The sequence below is a fragment of the Oratosquilla oratoria genome, chromosome 33 (assembly GCF_046742065.1).
Source record: "Oratosquilla oratoria isolate Oo_2021 chromosome 33, ASM4674206v1, whole genome shotgun sequence".
Lineage (NCBI taxonomy): Eukaryota > Metazoa > Arthropoda > Malacostraca > Stomatopoda > Squillidae > Oratosquilla > Oratosquilla oratoria.
In genome coordinates this window covers 13,977,707-14,001,249 of record NC_134809.1, presented here as the reverse complement: position 1 = coordinate 14,001,249, position 23,543 = coordinate 13,977,707, and the positions used below count along the sequence as shown (strand labels likewise).

The following is a 23,543-nucleotide window of genomic DNA, read 5'->3' as shown; positions in this document are numbered from 1 at the left end:
TTAACGAAGTGAACAAAGACATCCAGTTCACAGTGGAATTTGAGAAAGACAACCAATTACCATTCCTAGACACTGTCATTCATCGGGGTGAAACGGATGTAAAGTTTTCAGTATACAGAAAACCCACGAACAAAGACGACTTCATACACTACTTATCCCATCACAGCACACGCACAAAAACAGGTATGATAATAGGTTTCTATCTGAGAGCATTGAGGATATGCAACAAAGAATATATAGAAGAGGAGATGTCCTACATATTTAATGTCTTCCGCAAGCTTATGTACCCAGCAGGACTACTATCCAAATTGAGAAGGAAAGCGGAAGAAATTTACGCAAGACCGAAAAGTGACAAAGCTTCAATAAAATACCTAGTAGTACCTTTCGCAAAGGAAGCAAAAGCCATAACCAATACGTTATCTAAAGCCGGCATCCAAATAGCGTATAAATCCGGGCGCAAAATAAAAGACGTCCTAAGTAACAAACAAGAACAACACACCAACGAAAATAGCATAGTATACGGAATACCATGTAGTGGATGTCCTGCAACATATTACGGTGAGACGTCACGGGGGTTGACAAAAAGACTAGGAGAACACAAGAACGACCTACGACATCACAGGACTTCAAATTCACTGGTAGTACATGTGGACACACACGGACATTTACCAGAATGGGAAGGAGCACGCCCGATCTGCACCGGACTTCAAAGGAGAATGAGAAAGCTGGTCGAGTCCGCGTGCATTACACTGGGAAAGGTCAGCAACCACAGAGAAGGGTTCGTTAACTTGGCATTTGCAGCCGCCAGATTGGTTGTGGAGGAGGGAGTATCGGGCCAATCGGCATGCGACTTGCTGAAACGTCCAGCCGGATGAGCCATAAAGAGAGTATATATGATGTACACACACGCTGTCTGTCACTCTGAAGAAGACTTGTAGTCGAAACGTCAGTAATACAGTGTTCTCGCTCTAACCCGTATTTCTCTACCACCTTTTCACTCATCTGTCCAACCTTCACAACAATATATATATATATATATATATATGTATATATACATATATATGTATATATATATATATATATAATATATATACATATATTGAATGGTCCCCAGTACACCGATATTCATGTTATTAATCACATTAATATACTTCTATTTTAATTCCTTGCAAACACGAGTAAGACTGACAGGAGTATATAGCTCCATGGAGGTATATTCGAAAACTGAGACGCTTTCAGGCTGAGGACTCGAACCTAGCCGATACGTAACAAATGGACAGTGACTTAAAATGGATATCTGTGCACTGGGGACCATTCAGTATATGTCAATAAAATACCACTTGTATACATACTATCAATGGCTAATCATGGTGGGGATGGGTTGGGTATAAAGTTCGTGGATGTATATGTAACTCGAGCATACATATATAAGAAATTGTGCTTAAATTCCTCTTGATGGCTGAGTTGGTTAAGTCACTGTCCATTTGTTATGCACCGGCTAGGTTCGAGTCGTCAGCCTGGCAGCGTCTCAGTTTCCGAATATGGTTCCAACGAGTTACGGACTCCTGTTAATCTTGATCGTGTTTGGAAGGAATTAAAATGGAAATAAGTTAACGTGTATGATAACATGAATATATATATATATATATATATATATATATATATATATATACATATATATATATATAATGTATATATATATGTATATATATAAATATATATATGTGTGTGTGTGTGTGTGTGTGTTTGTGTATGTGTGTGTGGTGTATGTGAGTGAGTGAGTGAGAGAAAAAAAGAGGGACAGAGAGAGAGAGAATGTGTGTATTTGTGTGTATATTTGATCATAATGTAACAGCATTCCTTAAAATATTTTACATCATATATTTTTTGCCATGTGTGTCTTGCTGCCTTTATATTTCAGCAATATTAAAATTGCATCTGGAGAGCTAGACATTTCCCAGAAAAGAAAAATTGTCGCTGTTCTACTTTCTCATTCTTTCTCTCCCTCTTTCCCTCTCTTCCTCTCTCTCTCTCTCTCTCTCTCTCTCTCTCTCTCTCTCTCTCTCATGCACTAATGATTACACAGGAGATTTTTCAACTGCTGCTGGTTTCTTCCAGATCTTTAAAATGCTTTTTCTTTCCTTTTCCCAAATTCGAGCAAGAGAAATTTCGTTCTGATAATGCAACTTGGGTATGTATTTAAACTTCGCTTCCTGATTTCAAAACCCTCTACATTCCTGTGTTCCCAAATTTTCGTGTCTTTCAGCTCAGAATATTTTCTTTCAAGACAATTTTGTTTTCTCTTTTCTCCTCTTTCTTATTTCTTTACGCGCCATTTCATCAATGTCCTGATTTTCTTATCCTTGTCTTATTGCTGTCTTGTTCCTTGGCGTGGCATTTTCTTTCCTCCACCTTGTCTCCGTCCTGAAATTGTGTTTTTGTTCTTTTCTTTTTCTTGTCTTGTAACACCATTAACTCAGCGCGCGTCGGGTCCACGGCCATTGACTTAATCTAATTCCGCTTCTTATGCTTTTCTGTTCCTTCTGCTCCTGTGTTTGTTCCAGGATCTATCCAACCTTTCCGATCTTACTCCCCAGCCCCGATTTTAATTTTTTTTTCTCTTTTTTTATATTGTTCCTCCCTTAGTGCTCTTCCTATGAATCTTTTTTTCTTATTCCTCTTTTTTTGTCTCGCTACTCTGATGTTGCATTCTATGTTAAAAAAAAAAAAAAAAAAAAAAAAAAGGATTAGTTTTATAGTTAAATGCTTAGTACTTGATCAAATACCTAAATTGATCTTTTCTTGCATAGCACAACCATATCTTATTCATCTGAAATAAAAGAATAAAGAAACTAACAAGTAAATGATTATATGAATAAACAAGTAAGTTTACTGATCCATAGAGAAAGACTTAGATGAATATTTAGACAAATTAATCATAGCTCACTCTCTTTATTTTTTACCTGAAACCTACAAGGTAATATATATATATATATATATATATATATATATATATATATATATATATATCATATATATATATATATATATATATATATATATATATATATATATATATATATATATATCATATATATATATATATATATATATATATATATATATATATATATATATATTCATCGGGGAGACATTCTCAATACAACTTTACTTAACTTTTTTTCTTCTTTTTCTTTCTTAAGACACCTTCAGTTCAATACACACTTAACGTTTTTTGTCCAAAACAACCGTTACCCACAAAGCGAGAGGGAGGGAGAGGGGGAGGGAGAGGGAGAGGGGGGGAAACTCTTGGCCCACCCCTCCCTCTCCTCATCCTCCTCTTCCTCCTCCTTCCCCTCCTCCTCCTCCTCCTTCCTCTCACTCTCAGGCGACGCTCTGTAACTCCTTCCCGTTGTGAGTTCAATATGGAACGGAAATCATAAACAAACTCTGCAATTGTAAGAATGAGAGCTCTATGCCATGTTAAAATAGACTGGGTACGAATATTTATATTTTGATAGCCAAACAAACAAGTGAAAAATATACATATTGCTAGGTGGATTAATTTGTTAGTGAAAGATTGAACATGACTGCATAAATCAATAGATAAATCAATATGTGTAGATAAATAAACTATGGCAAATACACAACGAAACGAAAAAATAAAATGGATAAACAGACATATATATGATCCCAATAAATATACAAACAAATAGATAGGCATATGAAAAATAAGAGTAAATAATTAAATGAATTAATTGATTGACTGATTAATAAAGATGCACAGATAAACATATAAAGAAAAATGTCTCAAATCAAGTGTCGTAAAGTTATATACAAAATCCTGAAAATTGCCTGTGTGACCTCGGTTGCCAATTTGAGAGTATTCAGTCATAATGGAATGCAGTTTAATCAAAACCAGATAATTGCAAGTTATCTCTGGCATTTCCTTTGGTCTCTTACCCACAGCTGACAGTAACAGTTATTATACCTCAAGGGTATAATACTAAGAGAAGATTGATATATTGGAACAGAATAATGAAGTAGAAGACAAAGAAGTAAAAAGGAAAAGATGAAAGAGGAGGAGAGGAAGGGCAAAAGATAAGGCGAAGGAGAAGGAAAAAAATGCGAAGAAGAAAAAAAATGCAATGAAGAAAAGGTAAAAGATGAATAATGCAAAGAAGAAGAATACAAAGAAGAAGAATGCAAAAAAAAAAAAAATGAAGAGGAGGAGGAGGAAGGGAAGTAAAAGGAGAAAGGTGTAATAATAAGAGGAAGATTAAAAGGAAGAGGAGGAACGAGGGAAAAAGAGAAGGAAGTAAAGAAAGTAAGGGAGGGAGAGGGAGAAGAAGAATAGAAAAAAAAAAAAGATTTAGATACTTTTCACACTGAATATTAATTAGACCAGACACAATGGGCTCATGTTGTCAGAAGTAAGATTTAACCAAAAAATAGGTAGAGGCATTTTCTCTAAACGCGTAGTTGCCAATCAATGGATTTTTTTTTCAGATTAAGACGGACAAAAAACCCACTTAACACTCTGCTGCAGTGTCTGTGAGCTGGTTATTTCGTTCGCTTGTTGCGTTTGTTTACATATCTATTATCATATCTTTTCAACATCCGAGAAAAAAGAATTACCAAACACTTGAAATCGAAAAATTTAGTCTTTCCTTTTCTTTTGTCTTACTTATATTAAAAGTCTCTGTTCCATAAAGCTTAACTCGAAAAAGAGGAGTATAGGAATGTGGAAACCCCAGAAGAATAATGAGAGACACACATTTTCCTTCAACTTTCTTCTACCGTCTATTTTTCAAAATCCCGGCACACTCCCTTAATCGCATCCGACCTAGATATGGACCAAAAGGTCTCCTGTCGGCTTGCTCCGCCTTTGTAATCCCACGTCTGACCCTGCCACAAGCGCAGTGTCGTCAGTAAACAACAACTGGCTCACCTCCCACTTCTCTCCATTTTCTTTAACCATCTCCAGTCCCCTGCCCATTACCCTCGCAATTACCTCTTACACCACCCCATCCATATATATATATATATATATATATATATATATATATATATATATATATATATATTTATATATATATATATATATATGCATATACCAAGGGCTTTTTTCCCTTTTACAAGGGAGGTAGCAAAAAGTCAAAGGCATAAATCCACTTCCACCCATTCCATCCCCTCATACTCCAGTCCCATTCACCACCATTCTCCCTCTTTCCTTGGCTCCTCCTGGATGAAGGGTCATCCCTGCATCTTGCCCACTGCCCTGGGTCAGAAGCAGTGTCGCAAGACAAAGCACATCCACAGCAAGGCCGCTTCATTAAATCGGCGACCCCCCCTCTCCGTCCCCTTATACAGAAAAGGAGAAGACGGGGAGAAATCCCTTCGGGTTGCGTCAATTTATTTCTCACACATTCTCCTTCATCCCCTATCCCTCACCCACTCCCTTCTGTGCATCACAGCATCATCCATGCACAACCATTCTCCACATGTAATTATGGCTGCCGCCGGATGATTTTATTCAGCTGAGGGAAATTTCCCATAAAAGAAGTGATCTGCCAGATACTCAAAGCAGCACTTTCGTAAAATTTAATTGTCTTTTCATAATTCGGTTTAATTATTTTCTAATTCGTTTATCGCATAGAAGTATTTTGACTGCTTTAGGGAGTATTTTCATAAAACTTAACCTTTTCCTTATAATTCATTGTCATTTTTAAAATCATTTATAGCATCTTCAGCCTTGAATCCAGGCGTCTTGATCGATGCATGGAAGAGTTGCTCGTTCTTCTGGATCTGGAACGAGAAGCTTTTCAAAAAGTGCGAAAGCTTCCTCGGAGAGTGACTCCCATCGTCTCTCCTTTCGCATTTCCGCGGTCGCCTCCAGCATGACCGCAGAGGACCAGATCTCGAAGTCTGAATCCCCGCTTTGGGCCCTCCGCCAAGGACTCCGACCAGTAAGGAGCTCGAAAAGGATAATGCCGCACGACCAAATATCGGCCTGTTGTCCCTTGTAGCGTCTTGCGAAGACTTCGGGAGCAATGTAGGCCGTTGTGCCGCACACGCTGCTGAGGTACTCTCCCTCCACGAACTCACAGGCGAGCCCGAAGTCACCGATCTTTAGAACGTCTTTGCGTGCGAGAAGAAGGTTCTCCGGTTTTAGGTCTCGGTGAGTAACGTGGAGAGAGTGGACGTATTTGAGTCCTTGGATCAGCTGAACAAAGTAGTATCGTGCCTTGTCTTCGGGCACTCCTTTGTCGCTGATTATTTGTCTCAGAGTGCCACCGCTGGCGTACTCAAGGTAAATGTAGAGGTGTTCTTCGTCGATGATTTCACCCAGGAAAGCAATGATGTTCTCATGCTCGAGTTTCCTGTGAATCTCGACTTCTTCCAATTGGCGTTCGAGGCGGCGGATTTTAACAGTTTTTCTGGCGCAAAAGAAACCAGAAGAGTTCTTTTCCATGAGCTGAACTGATCCGAAACCGCCTCTGCCAAGAAACATAACCTCTTTCCATTGGTTTTGTAGATCAGAAACTTCGGATTCTTTGATTTTCTTGTCGATATGGGAATCTTCATCTTCCGAATCCGAACGTTTCCTTTTGACTGCAGACTGAGCTCTAGAGGCTTCAGTCGCTTCTTCTTCGTTGTTGGCGTCACTTTTCGAGTCTCCTACTGCGAGGTCGAAGTCCTTGTCGAAGTCCCGCGAAGTGCCTTGTCCGATTCCTTCCTCGCCTTCCTCTTCCGGATCCCCGGAGACTCTGGGGCAGCTGTCGATTCTCATTTCCACAAAATATTCATACTAATTTCAGACAAATTCTTCGCACAGCAGAACCTTTTGGAGAACCTAGATATGTATTGTGTCCGAGAAGCTACGCAATGGTTTCGAATGAAACATCATTGATGTTCCTCTGGGAGAGAAAAAACTCAACCAATACGACAATTATCCTTCAGGCGAAAGAGAAAGAGTGAGAGAGAGAGAGAGAGAGAGAGAGAGAGAGAGAGAGAGAGAGAGAGAGAGAGAGAGAGAGAGAGAGAGAGAGAGAGAGAGAGAGAGAGAGAGAGAGAGAGAGAGAGAAAGGACACCATGTCGTTAGCTACCTATGAACGAGGACAGAAAAAACTCAACCTAAACGACAATTATCTTTCAGGTGAAAAGAGAGAGAGAGAGAGAGAGAGAGAGAGAGAGAGAGAGAGAGATAGACAGATAAAGAGATAGAGAGAGAGAAAGCAGACGCCATATCCTTAGCTACCTATGAACGAGTAGAGAAAAAAACTCAACCAATACGACAATTGTTCTTCAAACGAAGGGGAGAGAGAGAGAGAGAGAGAGAGAGAGAGAGAGAGAGAGAGAGAGAGAGAGAGAGAGAGAGAGAGAGAGAGAGAGAGAGAGAGAGAGACCGCAGCCTTACGAGACATTGAATCCTCCCTTTGGCCTTGTCTTTCCGCAAATATATCAAGAAACGAGTGACAATCGTCTACGAATCACAAATAAACGAGGTGAAGCATTTGGGAAGTTGATCGAATGAACAAGGGAAAGTGAACCAAAACTTCTGCACTTCCTGGTTATTCGTAAGAGTTAAGCATAACAAAAAAAGACGAAATCGAACGAATGCCCAATGACCTCCGAAGTTATTTTTTGTTGTTCGTGAATATAGTTTACCAGCGTTTCTGTCCATGTGGACCATTATTGTGTTACTCGTGAGATAAAGGGGCTATCACACCGGGCTATTTTTCCTCCGACATCCTACCTCCAACCTCCATTTGAATAACTAGAATATGAATTCGCTTACTAAGACTTCTCTAAGAACATGTCAACAGTACGTCTAACACTCGTATAAGTTTACAATCTCTTAGTTTCGTTATTTACCGTTACTATACATTACGGAAAGATTATTTGATATCTGGATATTTGAAAATTAGAATATTATAACCAAAGTCGTTTTTCACTCAAACGAACTCTCAACTGACGATGATGGCGAAGTCCGTGGAAGCCCAGTGTGATAACGGCATCAAGAGAGGGTGGGGGGGTGAGCGTAGAGGGGAGGGTAATCTATGATGACGAGTGATGAGAACAAAGAAACCAATCACAGCTTTTTCGTTATGGGGCTAATGTGTCCACACTAGAAACCTGTGCTTCATTGAAATCACCACAAATAGACACGGTCCACTAATTAGGCACACCTAACGAAGGGTCAAACAGACGTGACCTAATTGTACACACCCGAACCTGACCTATGACATCATCAAAACCATGCAAATATATACATTTAATTGTTGAGTAATTCATATACTTTTATATGCATTCATTTCTGCATAAATGTTGTTTTGTGAGCAAAATTGTATCGATAAGAACATCTAAATATGGTGGTAGTGATTCATATTCTGTTGAACAAAACGGAATAACTTCCCTGGGAATTCTGAATCCATACACACGAAAATAATCTACAGTTTTGTTGCCATGGTGCGAGCTTAGTAGCTGCTAGTTTAGTAGCAGCTATTTTAGTAGCTACTAGTGCTCGCTGCAAGTTAACTTACCCGGCAAGTAAGTGTTGTCACAAAGATAGTATTTCGAGCTAAATTTACCAACTTTCTGTTGACACTAGGATAGTTTCGAAGTAAGTTGACTAACTTTCGGTTGACACTGGGCAAATAGAGGGGTAGTTTACAAGTCGCTAACACTAGCGGCTACTAAACTAGCCCATGTCAGTGAGGTTTATGAGCGCATTAGCATTCTTCTTTCTTTGTGAGCAATATAGACAGACTCTTCCTCACTAACACATTACCTTGTGGGACATATATATATATATTTGTGTATTTGATAAATCACTGACAAAGACGACCTGAAGGACAAGAAGAGTTCTGAACAAGTGCCCCGAGGAATACACGTCGTGTCGTCGCATCGAGCCGGCCTCCGGAGTGTGACAGATTTTTTTTTTTTTTTTTTCTGGTGCAGTTTCTCCCGCGCTATTACAGGCTAGAGGGACAAAACTCCCCGCGACTTTTCTCAAATGGCCTCGGGCATGCTTTCAGCTCAAAGCTATTTTGTACTCTCAGAGACAAACATCCGTTTCGTTCCGTCGTCTGGTGCGAGCTACTCTGGCCTGTGAAGTCCTGTGTGAGAGAGACGGCGTCCCAACTTGGCACTGGAAAAGTGACCTCACCCTTCCTTTGTTCGACCAAAGAGTGAAACACTGCGTATGTTTTATTCAGGCAAGCATCAGGGGATTTCATTCGCCAATGGTCTTTTCCCCCTTGCAAGAGGGGTGACCGAGTCTCCTAGACTCCTCGCTGGAGGAAAATATCTGGGTTGTTCCAAAAGTGCCTCCTATTTTTTAACTCAAAAAGTTGAAGAGCTACGAAGACGGGAGTGGCGCCATTAAAACGAGTGACCTTTTGTGCTCCAGAATCTATTTTTCTACGTAGTTACCACCATTCTCAATGCACTTTTGCCAGCGATGAACGAGAGCCTTGATGCCTCGGTCGTAAAAGTCAGCGCCTGCCGAGGCGGTCCATTTTTTCACGGTTTCAATTACGGCGTTGTTGTCGAGGAAACACTGCTCACGTAATGCGTCCTTCAGAGGTCCGAACAAGTGGAAGTCTGACGGTGCCACGTCGGGACTATACGGTGGGTGAGACAGCACCGTCCAGCCGAACTTTGTCACACATTCCGTGGTCTACAAACTTGTGTGTGGCCTGGCGTTGTCGTGTTGCAAACGGAATGTTTCCCTTTTCTCTGGCCTTACACGGGCAATCCGGGCCTTCAGCTTGCTCACCGTTTCAACGTAACGGTCAGAGTTGACAGTCGCCCCTGGTTCCAAGAAATCCAGGAGGATGACGCCCTTCCTGTCCCAGAAGACGGTGCACATCACTTTGCCTGCAGATGTCTGCGTCTTGAACTTCTTCTTTGCTGGGGAGTGTGAGTGGTGCCATTCCATCGACTGCCGTTTGGACTCCGGCTCGTAGTGGTGACACCACGTCTCGTCACCAGTGATGATGCGGTCAAAGAATCCGTCACCTCCTGACAGACATCCCGTCGGGGGTCTTTTGGTCCTGCGTGATCACTCGTGGAACCCACCTAGCACACAGTTTGCTGTATCTTAGGGATGACAACATCGTTTCCAGTGCACTGATACCCACATCCAACTCTACACGCATTTCATTCACCGTTATCCGCCAATCAGCGCGGATGAGTTGATCGAGGCGCACTTTGTTTTCCGGGGTGGTGGCTGTGCATGGACGTCCGGAGCGCACTTTATCGACGAACCCATCTCCAAACTGTGCTGACATCAACTGCATCGGCTTCGTAAACGTTCACCAGGCGCCGGTGAATGTTGATTGGTGCAATTTTTTCTGCATGGAGGAATTCAATGACGCATCTCTGCTTCTGACGCACGTCCACGACAGGGATTACTTTCTTAGAGTGTCACACCATCAATATTTGCAACAGAGCAATGAAACTTTCAGGTCATGAGTGCATAAGTTCAGTCATCATAACAATGCAATCTGCAATCCCCTTGGATCCCTTGATGCGGAATAAAAAAAATAGGAGGCATTATTTGTTGATCGACCATCGTACACACACACACACACACACACACACACACACACACACACACACACACACACACACACACACACACACACACACATATATATATATATATATATCCGATAATTTTTATGAAAGTTGCATGAAGGGTTCAAACCTGCTGTACTCGGGTATCCGTAAATTACGGATAATTTACGGTAATTTACGGATAGCCGTAAATTAAGGATAAATTACGGTAATTTACGGATAGCCGAGTACAGCGGGTTCGAACCCTGCATGCAACTGTCATAAAAATTATCGATTTGATGTCGCTGCCATTAGCGTATTTCTCTCGTATATATATATATACACCGATATTCATCTTATCAACCACATTAATATATTTATATTTCAATTCCTTGCAAGCACGAACAAGACTAACAGGAGTATATAGCTCGATGGAGGTATATTCGAAAACTGAGACGCTTTCAGGGTGAGGACTCGAACCTAGCCGATACGTAACAAATGGACAGTGACTTAAAATGGATATCTGTGTACTGGGGACCATTCAGTATATGTCAATAAAATCCCACATGTATACATACTATCAATGGCTAATCACGGTGGGGATGGGCCGAGTATAAAGTTCGTGTATGCATATGTAGCTCGAGCATACATAAGAAATTGTGCTTAAATTCCTCTTGATGGCTGAGTTGGTTAAGTCACTGTCCATTTGTTATGCACCGGCTAGGTTCGAGTCGTCAGCCTGGCAGCGTCTCAGTTTCCGAATACGGTTCCAACGAGTTACGGACTCCTGTTAGTCTTGATCGTGTTTGGAAGGAATTAAAATGGAAATATGTTAACGTGTATGATAAGATGAATATATATATATATATATATATATATATATATATATATATATATATATAATGTATATATATATGTATATATATAAATATATATATGTGTGTGTGTGTGTGTGTGTGTGTGTGTGTTTGTGTGTGTGTGGTGTATGTGAGTGAGTGAGTGAGAGAAAAAAAGAGGGACAGAGAGAGAGAGAATGTGTGTATATTTGATCATAATGTAACAGCATTCCTTAAAATATTTTACATCATATATTTTTTGCCATGTGTGTCTTGCTGCCTTTATATTTCAGCAATATCAAAATTGCATCTGGAGAGCTAGACATTTCCCAGAAAAGAAAAATTGTCGCTGTTCTACTTTCTCACTCTTTCTCTCCCTCTTTCCCTCCCTCTCTCTCCCTCTCTCTCTCTCTCATGCACTAATGATTACACAGAAGATTTTTCAACTGCTGCTGGTTTCTTCCAGGTCTCTAAAATGCTTTTTTTTCCTTTTCCCCAATTCGAGCAAGAGCAATTTTGTTCTGATCATGCAACTTGGGTATGTATTTAAACTTCGCTTCCTGATTTCAAAACCCTCTACATTCCTGTGTTCCCAAATTTTCGTGTCTTTCAGCCCAGAATATTTTCTTTCAAGACAATTTTCTTTTCTTTTTTCTCCTTCTCTTTCTTATTTCTTTACGTGCCATTTCATCAATGTCATCCTGATTTTCTTATACTTGTCTTATTGCTGTCTTGTTCCTTGGCGTGACATTTTCTTTCCTCCGTCCTGCAATTGACTTTTTGTTCTTTTCTTTTTCTTGTCTTGTAACACCATTAACTCAGCGCGCGTCGGGTCCATTGACTTCATCTAATTCCGCTTCTTATGCTTTTCTGTTCCTTCTGCTCCTGTGTTTGTTCCAGGTTCTATCCAACCTTTCCGATCTTACTCTCCCCAGCCCCGAATTTATATTTTTTATCTTTTTTTTTTATTTTTCCTCCCTTGGTGATCTTTCTATGCATCTTTTTTTTCTTATTCCTCTTTTTTTGTCTCGCTACTCTGATGTTGCATTCTATGTAAAAAAAAAAAAAAAAAAAAAAAAAAATATATATATATATAATAATAATAATAATAATAATAATAATAATAATAATGATAATAATGATAATAATAATAATAATAATGATGGATTAGTTTTATAGGTAAATGCTTAGTACTTGATCAAATACCTAAATTGATATTCTCTTGCATAGCACAGCCATATCTTATTCATCTGAAATAAAAGAACAAAGAAACTAACAAGTAAATGAGTATATGAATAAATAAGTTCACTGATCCATAGAGAAAGACTTGGATGAATAAATAAAATTATAAATTATAAATTATAAATTATAGAAATAAATTATAGCTCACTCTATTTTTAGCTGAAACCTACAAGGTAAAATATACATATATATTCGTCGGGGAGACATTCGCAATACAATTTTACTTAACTTTTTTTTTTCTTTTTCTTTCTTAAGACACCTTCAGTTCAATACACACTTAACGTTTTTTGTCCAAAACAACCGTTACCCACAAAGCGAGAGGGAGGGAGAGGGGGGGGAACTCCTGGCCCACCCCTCCCCTCCTCCTCCTCCTCCTTCCTCTCACTCCCAGGCGACGCTCTGTAGCTCCTTCCCGTTGTGAGTTCAATATGGAACGGAAATCATAAACAAACTCTGCAATTGTAAGAATGAGAGCTCTATGCCATGTTGAAATAAACTGGGTACGAATATTTATATTTTGATAGCCAAACAAACAAGTGAAAAATATACATATTGCTAGGTGGATTAATTGTTTAGTGATAGATTGAACATGACTACGTAAATCAATAAATAAATCAATATGTGTAGATAAATAAACTATGGCAAATACACAACGAAATGAAAAAATAAATGGATAAACAGACATATATATGATCCCAATAAATATACAAACAAATAGATAGGCATAAAAAAATTAAGATAAATAATTAAATGAATTAACTGATTGACTGATTAATAAAGATGCACAGATAAACATATAAAGAAAAATGTCTCAAATCAAGTGTCGTAAAGTTATATACAAAATCCTGAAAATTGCCTGTGTGACCTTAGTTGCCAATTTGAGAGTATTCAGTCATAATGGAATGCAGTATAATCCAAACCAGATAAGTGCAAGTTATCTCTGGCATTTCCTTTGGTCTCTTACCCACAGCTGACAGTAACAGTTATTATACCCCAAGGGTATAATACCAAGAGAAGATTGATCAATTGGGATAGAATAATGAAGTAGAAGACAAAGAAGTAAAAAGGAAAAGATGAAAGAGGAGGAGAAGAAGGACAAAAGATAAGGCGAAGGAGAAGGAAAAAATGCGAAGAAGAAAAAAATGCAAAGAAGAAAAGGTAAAAAATGAATAATGCAAAGAAGAAGAATACAAAGATGAAGAATGCAAAAAAAGAAAATGAAGAGGAGGAGGAGGAAGAGAAGTGAAAGGAGAAAGAAGAGGTGTAATAATAAGAGGAAGATTAAAAGGAAGAGGAGGAACGAGGGAAAAAGAGAGGGAAGTAAAGAAAGTAAGGGAGGAAGAGGGAGAAGAAGAATAAAAAAAAATAGGAGAAAGAAGGAAGAGGAAGAAAAAGAAGAAATGCAATGAGAAAGAAGAGGAGGAAGAAAACCAGGAGAAATAATGAAGAAGAACGAAGAAAAAGAAGAGCAAAGAGGAGGAGGAGGAGGAAGAGGAGGAGAAAGAAGACTTGTAGTGGCAACAATAACGACAGCACCAAGCACAAGGAGGAAATAGAGTGCAGGGAAGAGAGAAGAAAAGGATTAATAAACGGAGATGGAGGAGGAGGAGGAAAAAGATGAGGAGGAAGGAGGAGGAGGGGGGAGGAGGAGGAAGGAGGAGGAGGAGGGAGGAGGAGGAGGAGGAGGAGGAGGAGGAGGAGAAGAAAGAAGACTTGTAATGGCAACAACAACGACAACACCAAGCACAAGGAGGAAATAGAGTGGAGGGAAGAGAGAAGAGGAGGATTAATAAACGGAGAAGAAGGAGGAGGAGGAAGAGGAGGAGGAGGAGGAGGAGGAGGAGGAGGAGGAGGAGGAGGAGGAGGAGGAGAAGGAGGAGGAGGAAGAAGTGGAGTAGGAGATCGAGCAAGTGGGAAGAAGAAGAAGAGAAAAAAATACTGAGAAGACAAGTCGACACGAGAGCTGAAGTGGTACGGCACTCATAAACTAAAGGAAGAGAGAACAGATGGTAGGTTGAAATGGACAATGCACAATAGGAGGAGGGAGAGAGGAGCTAATACTCCAAGAAAGAAGGACACGGGTGATAGAAGGCAATGGGGCACAACATTAAAAGTGACAAAGATCTCTGCATTTTAGTGTTCTGTTGCCGGAATAAGTCCAAATTGCCTGCCTCCCTTCTTTCCTTTCTTCTTTTCTTTCTTTTTTCGTTCGTTTGTTCGTTCCTTCCTTCCCTCCATCCATACATCTTTCTTTCCTTCCTTCCTTCCTTCCTTCCCGTCCTTTCTTTCTTCTCTCCTTCCTTCCTTCTTTTCTTCCGTCCTTCCCTCCTTCCATCCATCCATATTTACTTCCTTCCTTCCTTCACCCTGTCCTTTCTTTCTTCTTTCTGTTCTTCCTTCGTTCCTTCGGCCCTTCCTCCCTTCCACCCTTCCTTCCGTTCTTCCTTCCTTCCTTTCTTCCTTCCCTCCTTCAATCATTCTTTCCTCCTTTCCTTCCATCTATCCATTCATTCACATTTCCTTCCTTCATTCTCTCCTCCTTTCCTTCCATCTATCCATCCATCCATATTTCCTTCCTTCCTTCCTTCCTTCACCCCGTCCTTTCTTTCTTCTTTATGTCCTTCCTTCTTCCCTTCCGTTCTTCCTTCCTTCTATCTTTCCTGGACGTCGCGTCAGTTTCTGCTCCTGTGAGGACAAACTAGCGCATCTTGGCTGTGAAATCCCTCTTGTTCTGGAGAGAGACTTACGCAGTGTGCTGTGTCAGGCTGTGAAGAAGCACCCTATCCCGTGTCATCTGGTGCTATGATGCTCTTCCCTGTGCTGTGCCAGGCGGCAAAAGAAGTACCTGTCTACTGCTGTGACGATTTTCGTCTTTTTAGTTGTTCTCGTCCCTGTGGGGATGGTTCCCGTGCCGACGTGCGCTTACGTTTTCGTTTCTGCAAACATTATTTCCGTAGCCTTCGGGACATCCGGAATCAAGGGGAAAGTGACAAGACATAAGGAAGGAGTCAATCGCGATAGGACATAATCCTTTAGCTACTGAAGGAGTCTTGACTTGACTTAGTAATTTGGGAATATGATTCCCACGGGCTTTTATGGTGAGCCCGTGTGTAGGGTGATTCAGTGTATGAGTATGTGTGGTTTTGGCCACACCCACTCATTCATCCACGAAATGTGCATACATATGTTGGATATGTACGAAAAAAGCTGGAGTCCGGGAACCATAATGGTGGAAACGTAGGAAACATCAGACTCAGTAGGTAATTTATTCCCGACGTTTCGAGTCCTGTCCGGGACCCGTCCTCAGGGGTTACAATGGAATACAGAAATCACATGGTATAAATACACGAGCAAATACGCCCATAGGAGGGACGTGGTAACCCGTGCTGGGTTCTGAGTCTGGTGTTATCTACGTTTCCACCATATGTGGGATATCTATGCACATCCTGGTGAATGCACCCTTTGCTAACATTAACGGTGAATTAAATCAACAGCAATTAAATCAACATATGAGAACAAATTAAAAGGGGGGGAAGGGGTGTCATGGAGGTGGAAATGATAGTCTGGCGTGAAATGTGCCACCAAGATTTGGTCATCAAATTTTTTCACTAATAAACGATACTTACAGAGACTTTTTATCACAAATATTTTTTATACTTTTGTCAAATTCATTTCAGAGAGTACTCATCTGCCATCATTTGTTTTGCCTACTGTTGGTTTTCAATTCCTTTACTATCAAGAATGTGCCGAGGAGATGAATTGAATAGTCTGGTACGAAACAGGATAAAGATGTCTTTAGATTGCCTACTCAACAACACAGCTGCTGTAAAGACCACATTTAAATATTTTTCACACTGAATACTCATTAGACCAGACACAATGGCCTCATGTTGTCAGGAGTAGATTTAACCGAAAAATAGGTAGAGGCATTTTCTCCAAACGCGTAGTTGCCAATCAATGGATTTTTTCAGATTAAGTTGGACAAAAACCCCACTAAACATTCTGCTCCAGTGTCTGTGAGTTGGTTATTTCGTTCGCTTGTTGCGTTTGTTTACATATTTATTATCATATCTTTTCAACATCCGAGAAAAAAAATACCAAACACTTTAAATCGAAAAATTTAGTCTTTCCTTTTCTTTTGTCTTGCTTATATTAAAAGTCTCTGTTCCATACAGTCTAACTTGAAAAAGAGGAGGTATAGGAATACGGAAACCCCAGAAGAATAATGAGAGAGGAGTGGAGGGAGATACTAGAGAGAAAGGGAGGAAATCGTAGATCACTTCGGTTGTATAAATCCGGGACGGAACAATACAACCAAGACTATAACGAGGAATAAAAGATAACGGAATAAAATAGTGAGAGAAAGCGAAGAAGGAGCCGGAGAAAGGAAGAGAGAGGGGGAGAAGACAAAGAAAGGGGAGAAGAAAGTAGGAACGGGAAGCGGAAGCCAACAATAGTGGACCGAGAATAAAGAAAATAGACACGATGTTGGAGTAGTCTCGGAGCATAACTTGTGTGTGTGTACATGTTCAGGAAGAACTCGCACGTAGGAAGGTACGCGGCCCTATGGAGTTGAGTGGTGAGTTCTGACACGACAGGGGAAACAATCGGGAGAGGTTGAGGAACAGGGTGAGGAACAGGGTGAGGGCACGGGTAATGTTACAATAAGGGTTTAATCTTAGGGTTAGGGTTAGAGTTTGGGCGAGGGCTAATGTGAGGAAAGAGGTGTGGGACAGAATGAGAATGAGGACGAGGGTGAGACTGAAGTTAAGGGTGAGGGAGAGGGTAAGAAAATGAAAGGTAGAGAGGGACAGTTGAGCTCTAACAAAAGGCGAGCGTGAATGTATACGAGAAAGGCCAAATGAATGCCATTGGCAAGGCGGGGGAGCTTGGGACTATTGGAGAGAATTAATATTCTTGTCAGTATCCCTAAAAACAGAGGTTTAAGGCTAATGATAATATTGGACTTAAGATTAATATCAAGTACATACACACACGCACACGCTCGTGCGCAAACGTACACACATACAATGTATTTACCTAGTTGTATTATACGGGAAAGGGAGCTATGCTCGTGGTGACCCGTCTTTGTATATCACAATATCTCGTTTGTTCTTAAATTCTTGTATGGTGTGTGTGTGTGTGTGTGTGTGTGTGTGTGTCTGTCTGTATGTATGTAAATGAATGTACAACTTTGATAGAAATGTAAATGTAGGGGTGTTGGGAGACCTCTATGCTATAGTAGGAGGTGAGCCTATAGATGGAGTAGTAGGGAAGTGCAGGGCAAGAACTATAGTGTTTAAGAAGAGAGACAAGCATATGTACATGTAGAAAAGGGTGATGGAGGTGAGGGTGGCTGAGAAGGCATTAATGAAATATGTAGTAGTACCCAAAGGGAGGATAACAAAGTTCTTGGTGTTGATGCTTTCAGAGGAGAGAACAGGGCATTGTAAGACCATTATCTGATAGATTGAAATTTGGGAATGTAGGAAAAACTGAAGAGGAAGAAAAACGAGGGAAGTAGAGAAGTGCTAATGGAGAAGAATTTAGATGAGAAAGAAAAAGAAAAAAAGTACCAGGAATAAAAATGAAGTAGAGAAATGCTGATGTTGAATAATTTAAATGAGAAGGAAAAAGAAACCGAGTATCAGGAATAAAAATGAGTGAAATAGAGAAGTGAAGTGAAGAATTTAGATGAAAATTAAAAAAGAAAAAGAGTATTAGGACAACCAGAGAGAAACGTGAGAGACGGTGGGGGATAGGGGGAAACAGGAGTAGGGAACACATGAGTTTTTCAAAGACGAAGTGAACCAGCTGTATGTTATCAGTTTCTATAGGAAATACACCTGTAATTACAGTGTATGCTCTCCTGCAAAACGAGCCCCAGTAGCGTTACAATGACTTCTTCAAGGCAGTCTTAGATTACTGTAAAGCAATTGAACTAATTCCATCATCTGCAACTGTTCTGTGTGATTTTTAGCAGACTGTGATAAGGGTTTTGACTGTTGTGTTTTGTCTTGATGTGAACATCCAAGAATACCTTCACTTTTTGACCCAAGCTAATTGGAAAAAAATCAGAGGTTTGGTTTGACTGCCAGGTGCAAGACTGAAGAGGAATTCAAGATGTTTTGTGGGAAATTAGATGGCCTTGGGTTTTTGCCTATAGGTGAGGAGCAAGTTGGGGTGGAACATCTCAAGCAAAACATCCCAGATGATGCTCAGGAACTGCTGAACTACTTGGGCAATACATACGTAAATGAAACTTCCCTTAGAGCCCCCCCAGGCCATGGTGAAGTTGGTTTCCATATTCAGCGCATTCCACCATGATAACCACCCGACCAGTGGAATGTACACCAGGCAAGCATCATGACTGAACCCAGAACTAATAATCAATGTGAGTGGTGAAACGACCATTTTTCTACCTATTTGGGTATAATCACCCATCCATCTTGACCCTAATTGATGCCATAAAAAGGGAGACATTAAAGTGGCAACTCTAATTGCACAGGATGCAATTGGCCAGCCTCCACAGAAATGTCAGAGAAGAGGGTACAAGAACCCTCAGAACCGTTGCCTTGATGTCTGTCAAGATTGTAGTGCATGACGCAAAACAACCGAGGAATTATTTTCAGGTATCAGTTTCAACATTCAATGGAATCCAGGTGATCTATCCCTTGTAATTTCTGTGTATACAAGTATATATTAAACAGTAGCATTGTGGACTATACAGATATAATATTTCTAATCAGCTTGATTGAATTTATTGTTGTACGTACAATGTTCTATTTTTGTGTAATTTTAATAAGAAAAATAGAAGTGCAAAATATGTAGGTGTTTGTATCATTATACATGTATTGTTTATTTTACATTTATAAGAAAGAATTGGTTTATACAAGCAAGATAGAGTAGGACTGTCATTTGGTGTATTTTTCACATTGTGGCATTTTGTCATCTTGCACTTTACCCCGGACCTACACATAAGCACTCTCCACCCTGAAGAATCCTCATTAACAAGTCAAAAAACGTTTTGAAATCTCGGGCGTCTAAATTCGGTCATCTTAGAGAAGTGGGATCATCTTAACTAAAACCATCCGCTTCCTGGGATCGATGTTTGTGGGAGGAAGAGGAGGAAAACTGAAGGATAGTTGTACGTAAAAGTTGTTATTGAGCAATAAAAGCGTTTCTAGAGGTTTTTGTAGGGCAAGTATTTGTCTCGTTTCGGAAGGGACAAGGGGGAGGGGGTGGGGGGAGGGGGTGGGGGGAGGGGGGTGGTGTGGGGTGTGTGTTCTGGCGCTGATCCAATTTGCCAACGAAGTAGTTGACGAGAACTGGACATTTAGTCGTAGAGACAGAAAGAAAAACGAAAAAAAGTTTTAGTGAGCTAAAGTGAGATTAGAGAAAGAAGTAGATTTTGGTAGAAGGAAAAGTATGTGTGTACTCCATATATCTATGCCAGCTTAGGATCGAAGTCGTTTACGAGAATTGGACATTTAGTCGTAGAGACAGCCATAAAAAACGAAAAAAAAGTTTTAGTGAGCTAAAGTGAGATTAGTTGCAGCATTGGAGAAAGAGAAATCTTAGTAGAAGGAAAAGTATGTGAATTGGACATTTAGTTTTAGACAGACAGGAAAACGAAAATAGTTTTGGTGAGCTAAAATGAGACTAGATGCAGCATTGGAGAAAGAAAGAAGTAGATTTTAGGATAAGGAAAAGTATGTGTGTTGGACTATATATCTATTCCAGTTAGGATCGAAATAGTTGACAATAATTGGACGTTTAGTCGTAGAGTTGCTTGTGGGAGTTATTTTGTTAGTGCGGTGTTTATGTGGGATTCACCATGGTCTTGGATGACGTGTTGGACTCGTGATCGACAGCTATTTCCCTTCCGGAAGAGAGCTCAGAGCTATGATCGATCTATGGGTAACGCTGTGACTTTACACGCACACACACACCCAACTCCCCGCCCACGAGAGTTGGAGTAACGACTCGCAGCACAGCGATAGTAAAATTATTTAAGCTCTGGGCGGGATTCGAACTCGGACGGCCGTAGTGGCGGCCGCGAGGGCTACCACTGCGAAATGTGAATGTATTTCACTTCTCGTGCGTTGCAATTTTAATTTACATAGAGAGAAATCTAGTAAAGTTTGATATATCTGAGACAGAATGAGTACAAGAATAAAGGTACTCGGAAAGCGCAAACCTCCGCCAAGGAAGTTCATCTCAATACAAAGGAAAGCAAAGGAGAAGCAAACAGCAACAGACCTATTGGTCCATACAGGGCTCCTTCCGAATTGAAATACTGAATGTAAACAATGGACACGGGCAAGAACCACTGACTTAATTAAACTGTATGAGCTCACGATACTGAGAAATTTGATTGGGGTTGAACTTCATATATTTATCCCAGTTAAGGATCATAAACCATATCTGTAATGGCGTATTACTTGGTCTAAATTCTTCAAATCCAAATTTTTTCGTCAAAACTCGTTTATAACTTATTTTTGTAAAGTTACTAACAAGCAGTCAAACATTACAAAAAGGTATTCATGCGTATATAGATAATTCAGTCATGTTAGATTTAAGCTGACCAGTGTGCTCAAAGATATTAGAACATTCGTGTTGGAAACTTACCACTTTTTTATATGTGGCGGAAGAATCAAGTACGTTCGTACTAAGGGATAAGCTGGGGCTCCTTACTCCACTATCAGATTAGATCAAACATGGTTAGAAAATTCGTACAAATAAAACATGTGCATATGGATAAAAGTATTACAGTAGTGGAATTGTAGAAATATAGATGCATCGCGCGTTCTGGAAGAAGGCACGTAGCAAGTTCCGTGGAATTAACGACCCGTTTTATGCGTACGCAAAAGTAGCGATTCGCGTCATGCGTATTGGGGAGTTGCAATGGCGCGACCATATACGTCTTCAACCGTGAGCTGTAAAAGAACGTCTTCTTCTGCTGGGTAGTGTTGTTACGAGGATGAGTTGATTTTCCATAGGATGTTTCTCTATATAAATGGTGATTTTTTTTTAATCTATCTTGAGACAGCGAATGTCATTATCGTTGAAGTTGATCTTGGTGTCGTTCTGTGTTGCTTTATCGAGAACAAAGTCATGGATATTTTCGATGTGCCTTTTGATGGAGCAGTTTTGGAGGAAATAAGGCAATTCTGAAGACTTATGCTAACATATAGAGTTGCAGTGCCTGCAGTCATTGACAGGGCAGTCAAAACAATATATGACATTGACTTCTTTAAAGTTTTGAGGCAGGATAGTTATTTTTCGTGACTACGCTTTTTTAAGTTTTGTAGTAAATACAGAAGCTCCTCTACTTATGAAGATTCGACTTACGAACTTTCAGATATACGAACAATCGACTTACGAACTTTCAGATATACGAACATTCGACTTACGAACTTTCAGACATACGAACATTCGACTTACGAACTTTCAGACATACGAACACTCGACTTACGAACGTTCAGACATACGAACATTCGACTTACGAACTTTCAGACATTCGAACATTCGACTTACGAACTTTCAAACATACGAACGAAGCCTCAATCCTACCTTACCAGGTTCAAAGGTAATGAATCCAACATTAACGTATCAGTATCACAATTTTTGTTTTGTTTTATGTATCATTAGTAATGTATTTTAGGATAAGAAAACATGTATTGACTTTATATGATGCTTATGCTTGTAGATTTGAATACCTTTGAAATTGACGAGATAAACACCAAATGAGGACGGAGCCTTTATTTGTACGACGTTTCGCTTATTACAGCTTTTTCAAGTACTTGAAAAAGCTGTAATAAGCGAAACGTCGTACAAATAAAGGCTCCGTCCTCATTTGGTGTTTATCTCGTCAATCTTGTCGGCATACTGCCACTTTTAAGCACCTTTGAAATTATATTGAAAAACAACTTACAAACACTTCGAGATGTGAACGGCCGTTAGGAACGTAACTGTCGTGGTTCCGTCTATCTCTTATACTCGAGAAGTGAAACCTAACTCAACTTAATAGAAAAGGGACGAAAAAAAGGAATGACGCGACAATAATTGCCTCCATAACTCTTGTTCAAATGGTCGACCATTCCTGTGTCATTGGAGATACTTAGTAATTTTATGTTTCACCATTATGAAGATTTCTCTTACTTCAATTACATAGATGTGGAAATAATATCTAGGATGTCTTCATGCTTTAGGTTAATAGGATATGTTAAATATTTCATACTTAACATTAACTATATGAACATGACGTATATTTGAATAATTAAGAGATTTTATATATATATAGTAGAAATTATCGGTAACACTAGGGTTCCTTCTTAGTTCAACCTATCTTACAATTACACAATACTGTATTCCCCCAAGGGTATTGTAAGGGGACTGGGTAAGTCTGCCCGTCTTTACACGACGAATGCGAAAAGTTAAGAGAGTGAGGGTAGGAGAGAGACTGTGTGTGTGTGTGTGTGTGTGTGTGTGTGTGTGTGTGTGTATTCACTTGGTCTTTGTATTCACTTGGTCTTTGGATCACGTGTTGGACTCGTGATCGACAGCTATTTCCCTCCTGGAAGAGAGCTCAGAGCTCGTAGGTCCGATCTATGGGTAATGCTATGACCTTGCACACACACACACACCCAACTCCCCGCCCACGAGAGTTGGAGTAACACCCCTCAGCGCTGCGATACTGATATTATTTCAGCCCCGGGCGAGGATCGAACCCGGACCTCCGTAGTGGCAGGCCAGAGCTCTAACCACAGTGTGTGTGTGTGTGTGTGTGTGTGTGTGTGTGTGTGTGTGTGTGTGTGTGTGTGTGTGTGTGTGTGTGTGTGTGTGTGTGTGTGTGTGTGTGTGTAATTCGGGAGTGAAGCTCCCACGGGCTTTGG

General features: G+C 40.1%; 1 protein-coding gene across 1 annotated transcript; it reads right to left on the bottom strand.

Moving 5' to 3' along the window:
- Positions 1-5,749: 5,749 nt before the first annotated feature.
- On the bottom strand, positions 5,750-6,793 carry LOC143017911 (serine/threonine-protein kinase Chk1-like). Its single transcript, XM_076172951.1, has one exon. The coding sequence runs from the start codon at positions 6,791-6,793 to the stop codon at positions 5,750-5,752; it is 1,044 nt and encodes a 347-aa protein (XP_076029066.1).
- Positions 6,794-23,543: the final 16,750 nt, after the last annotated feature.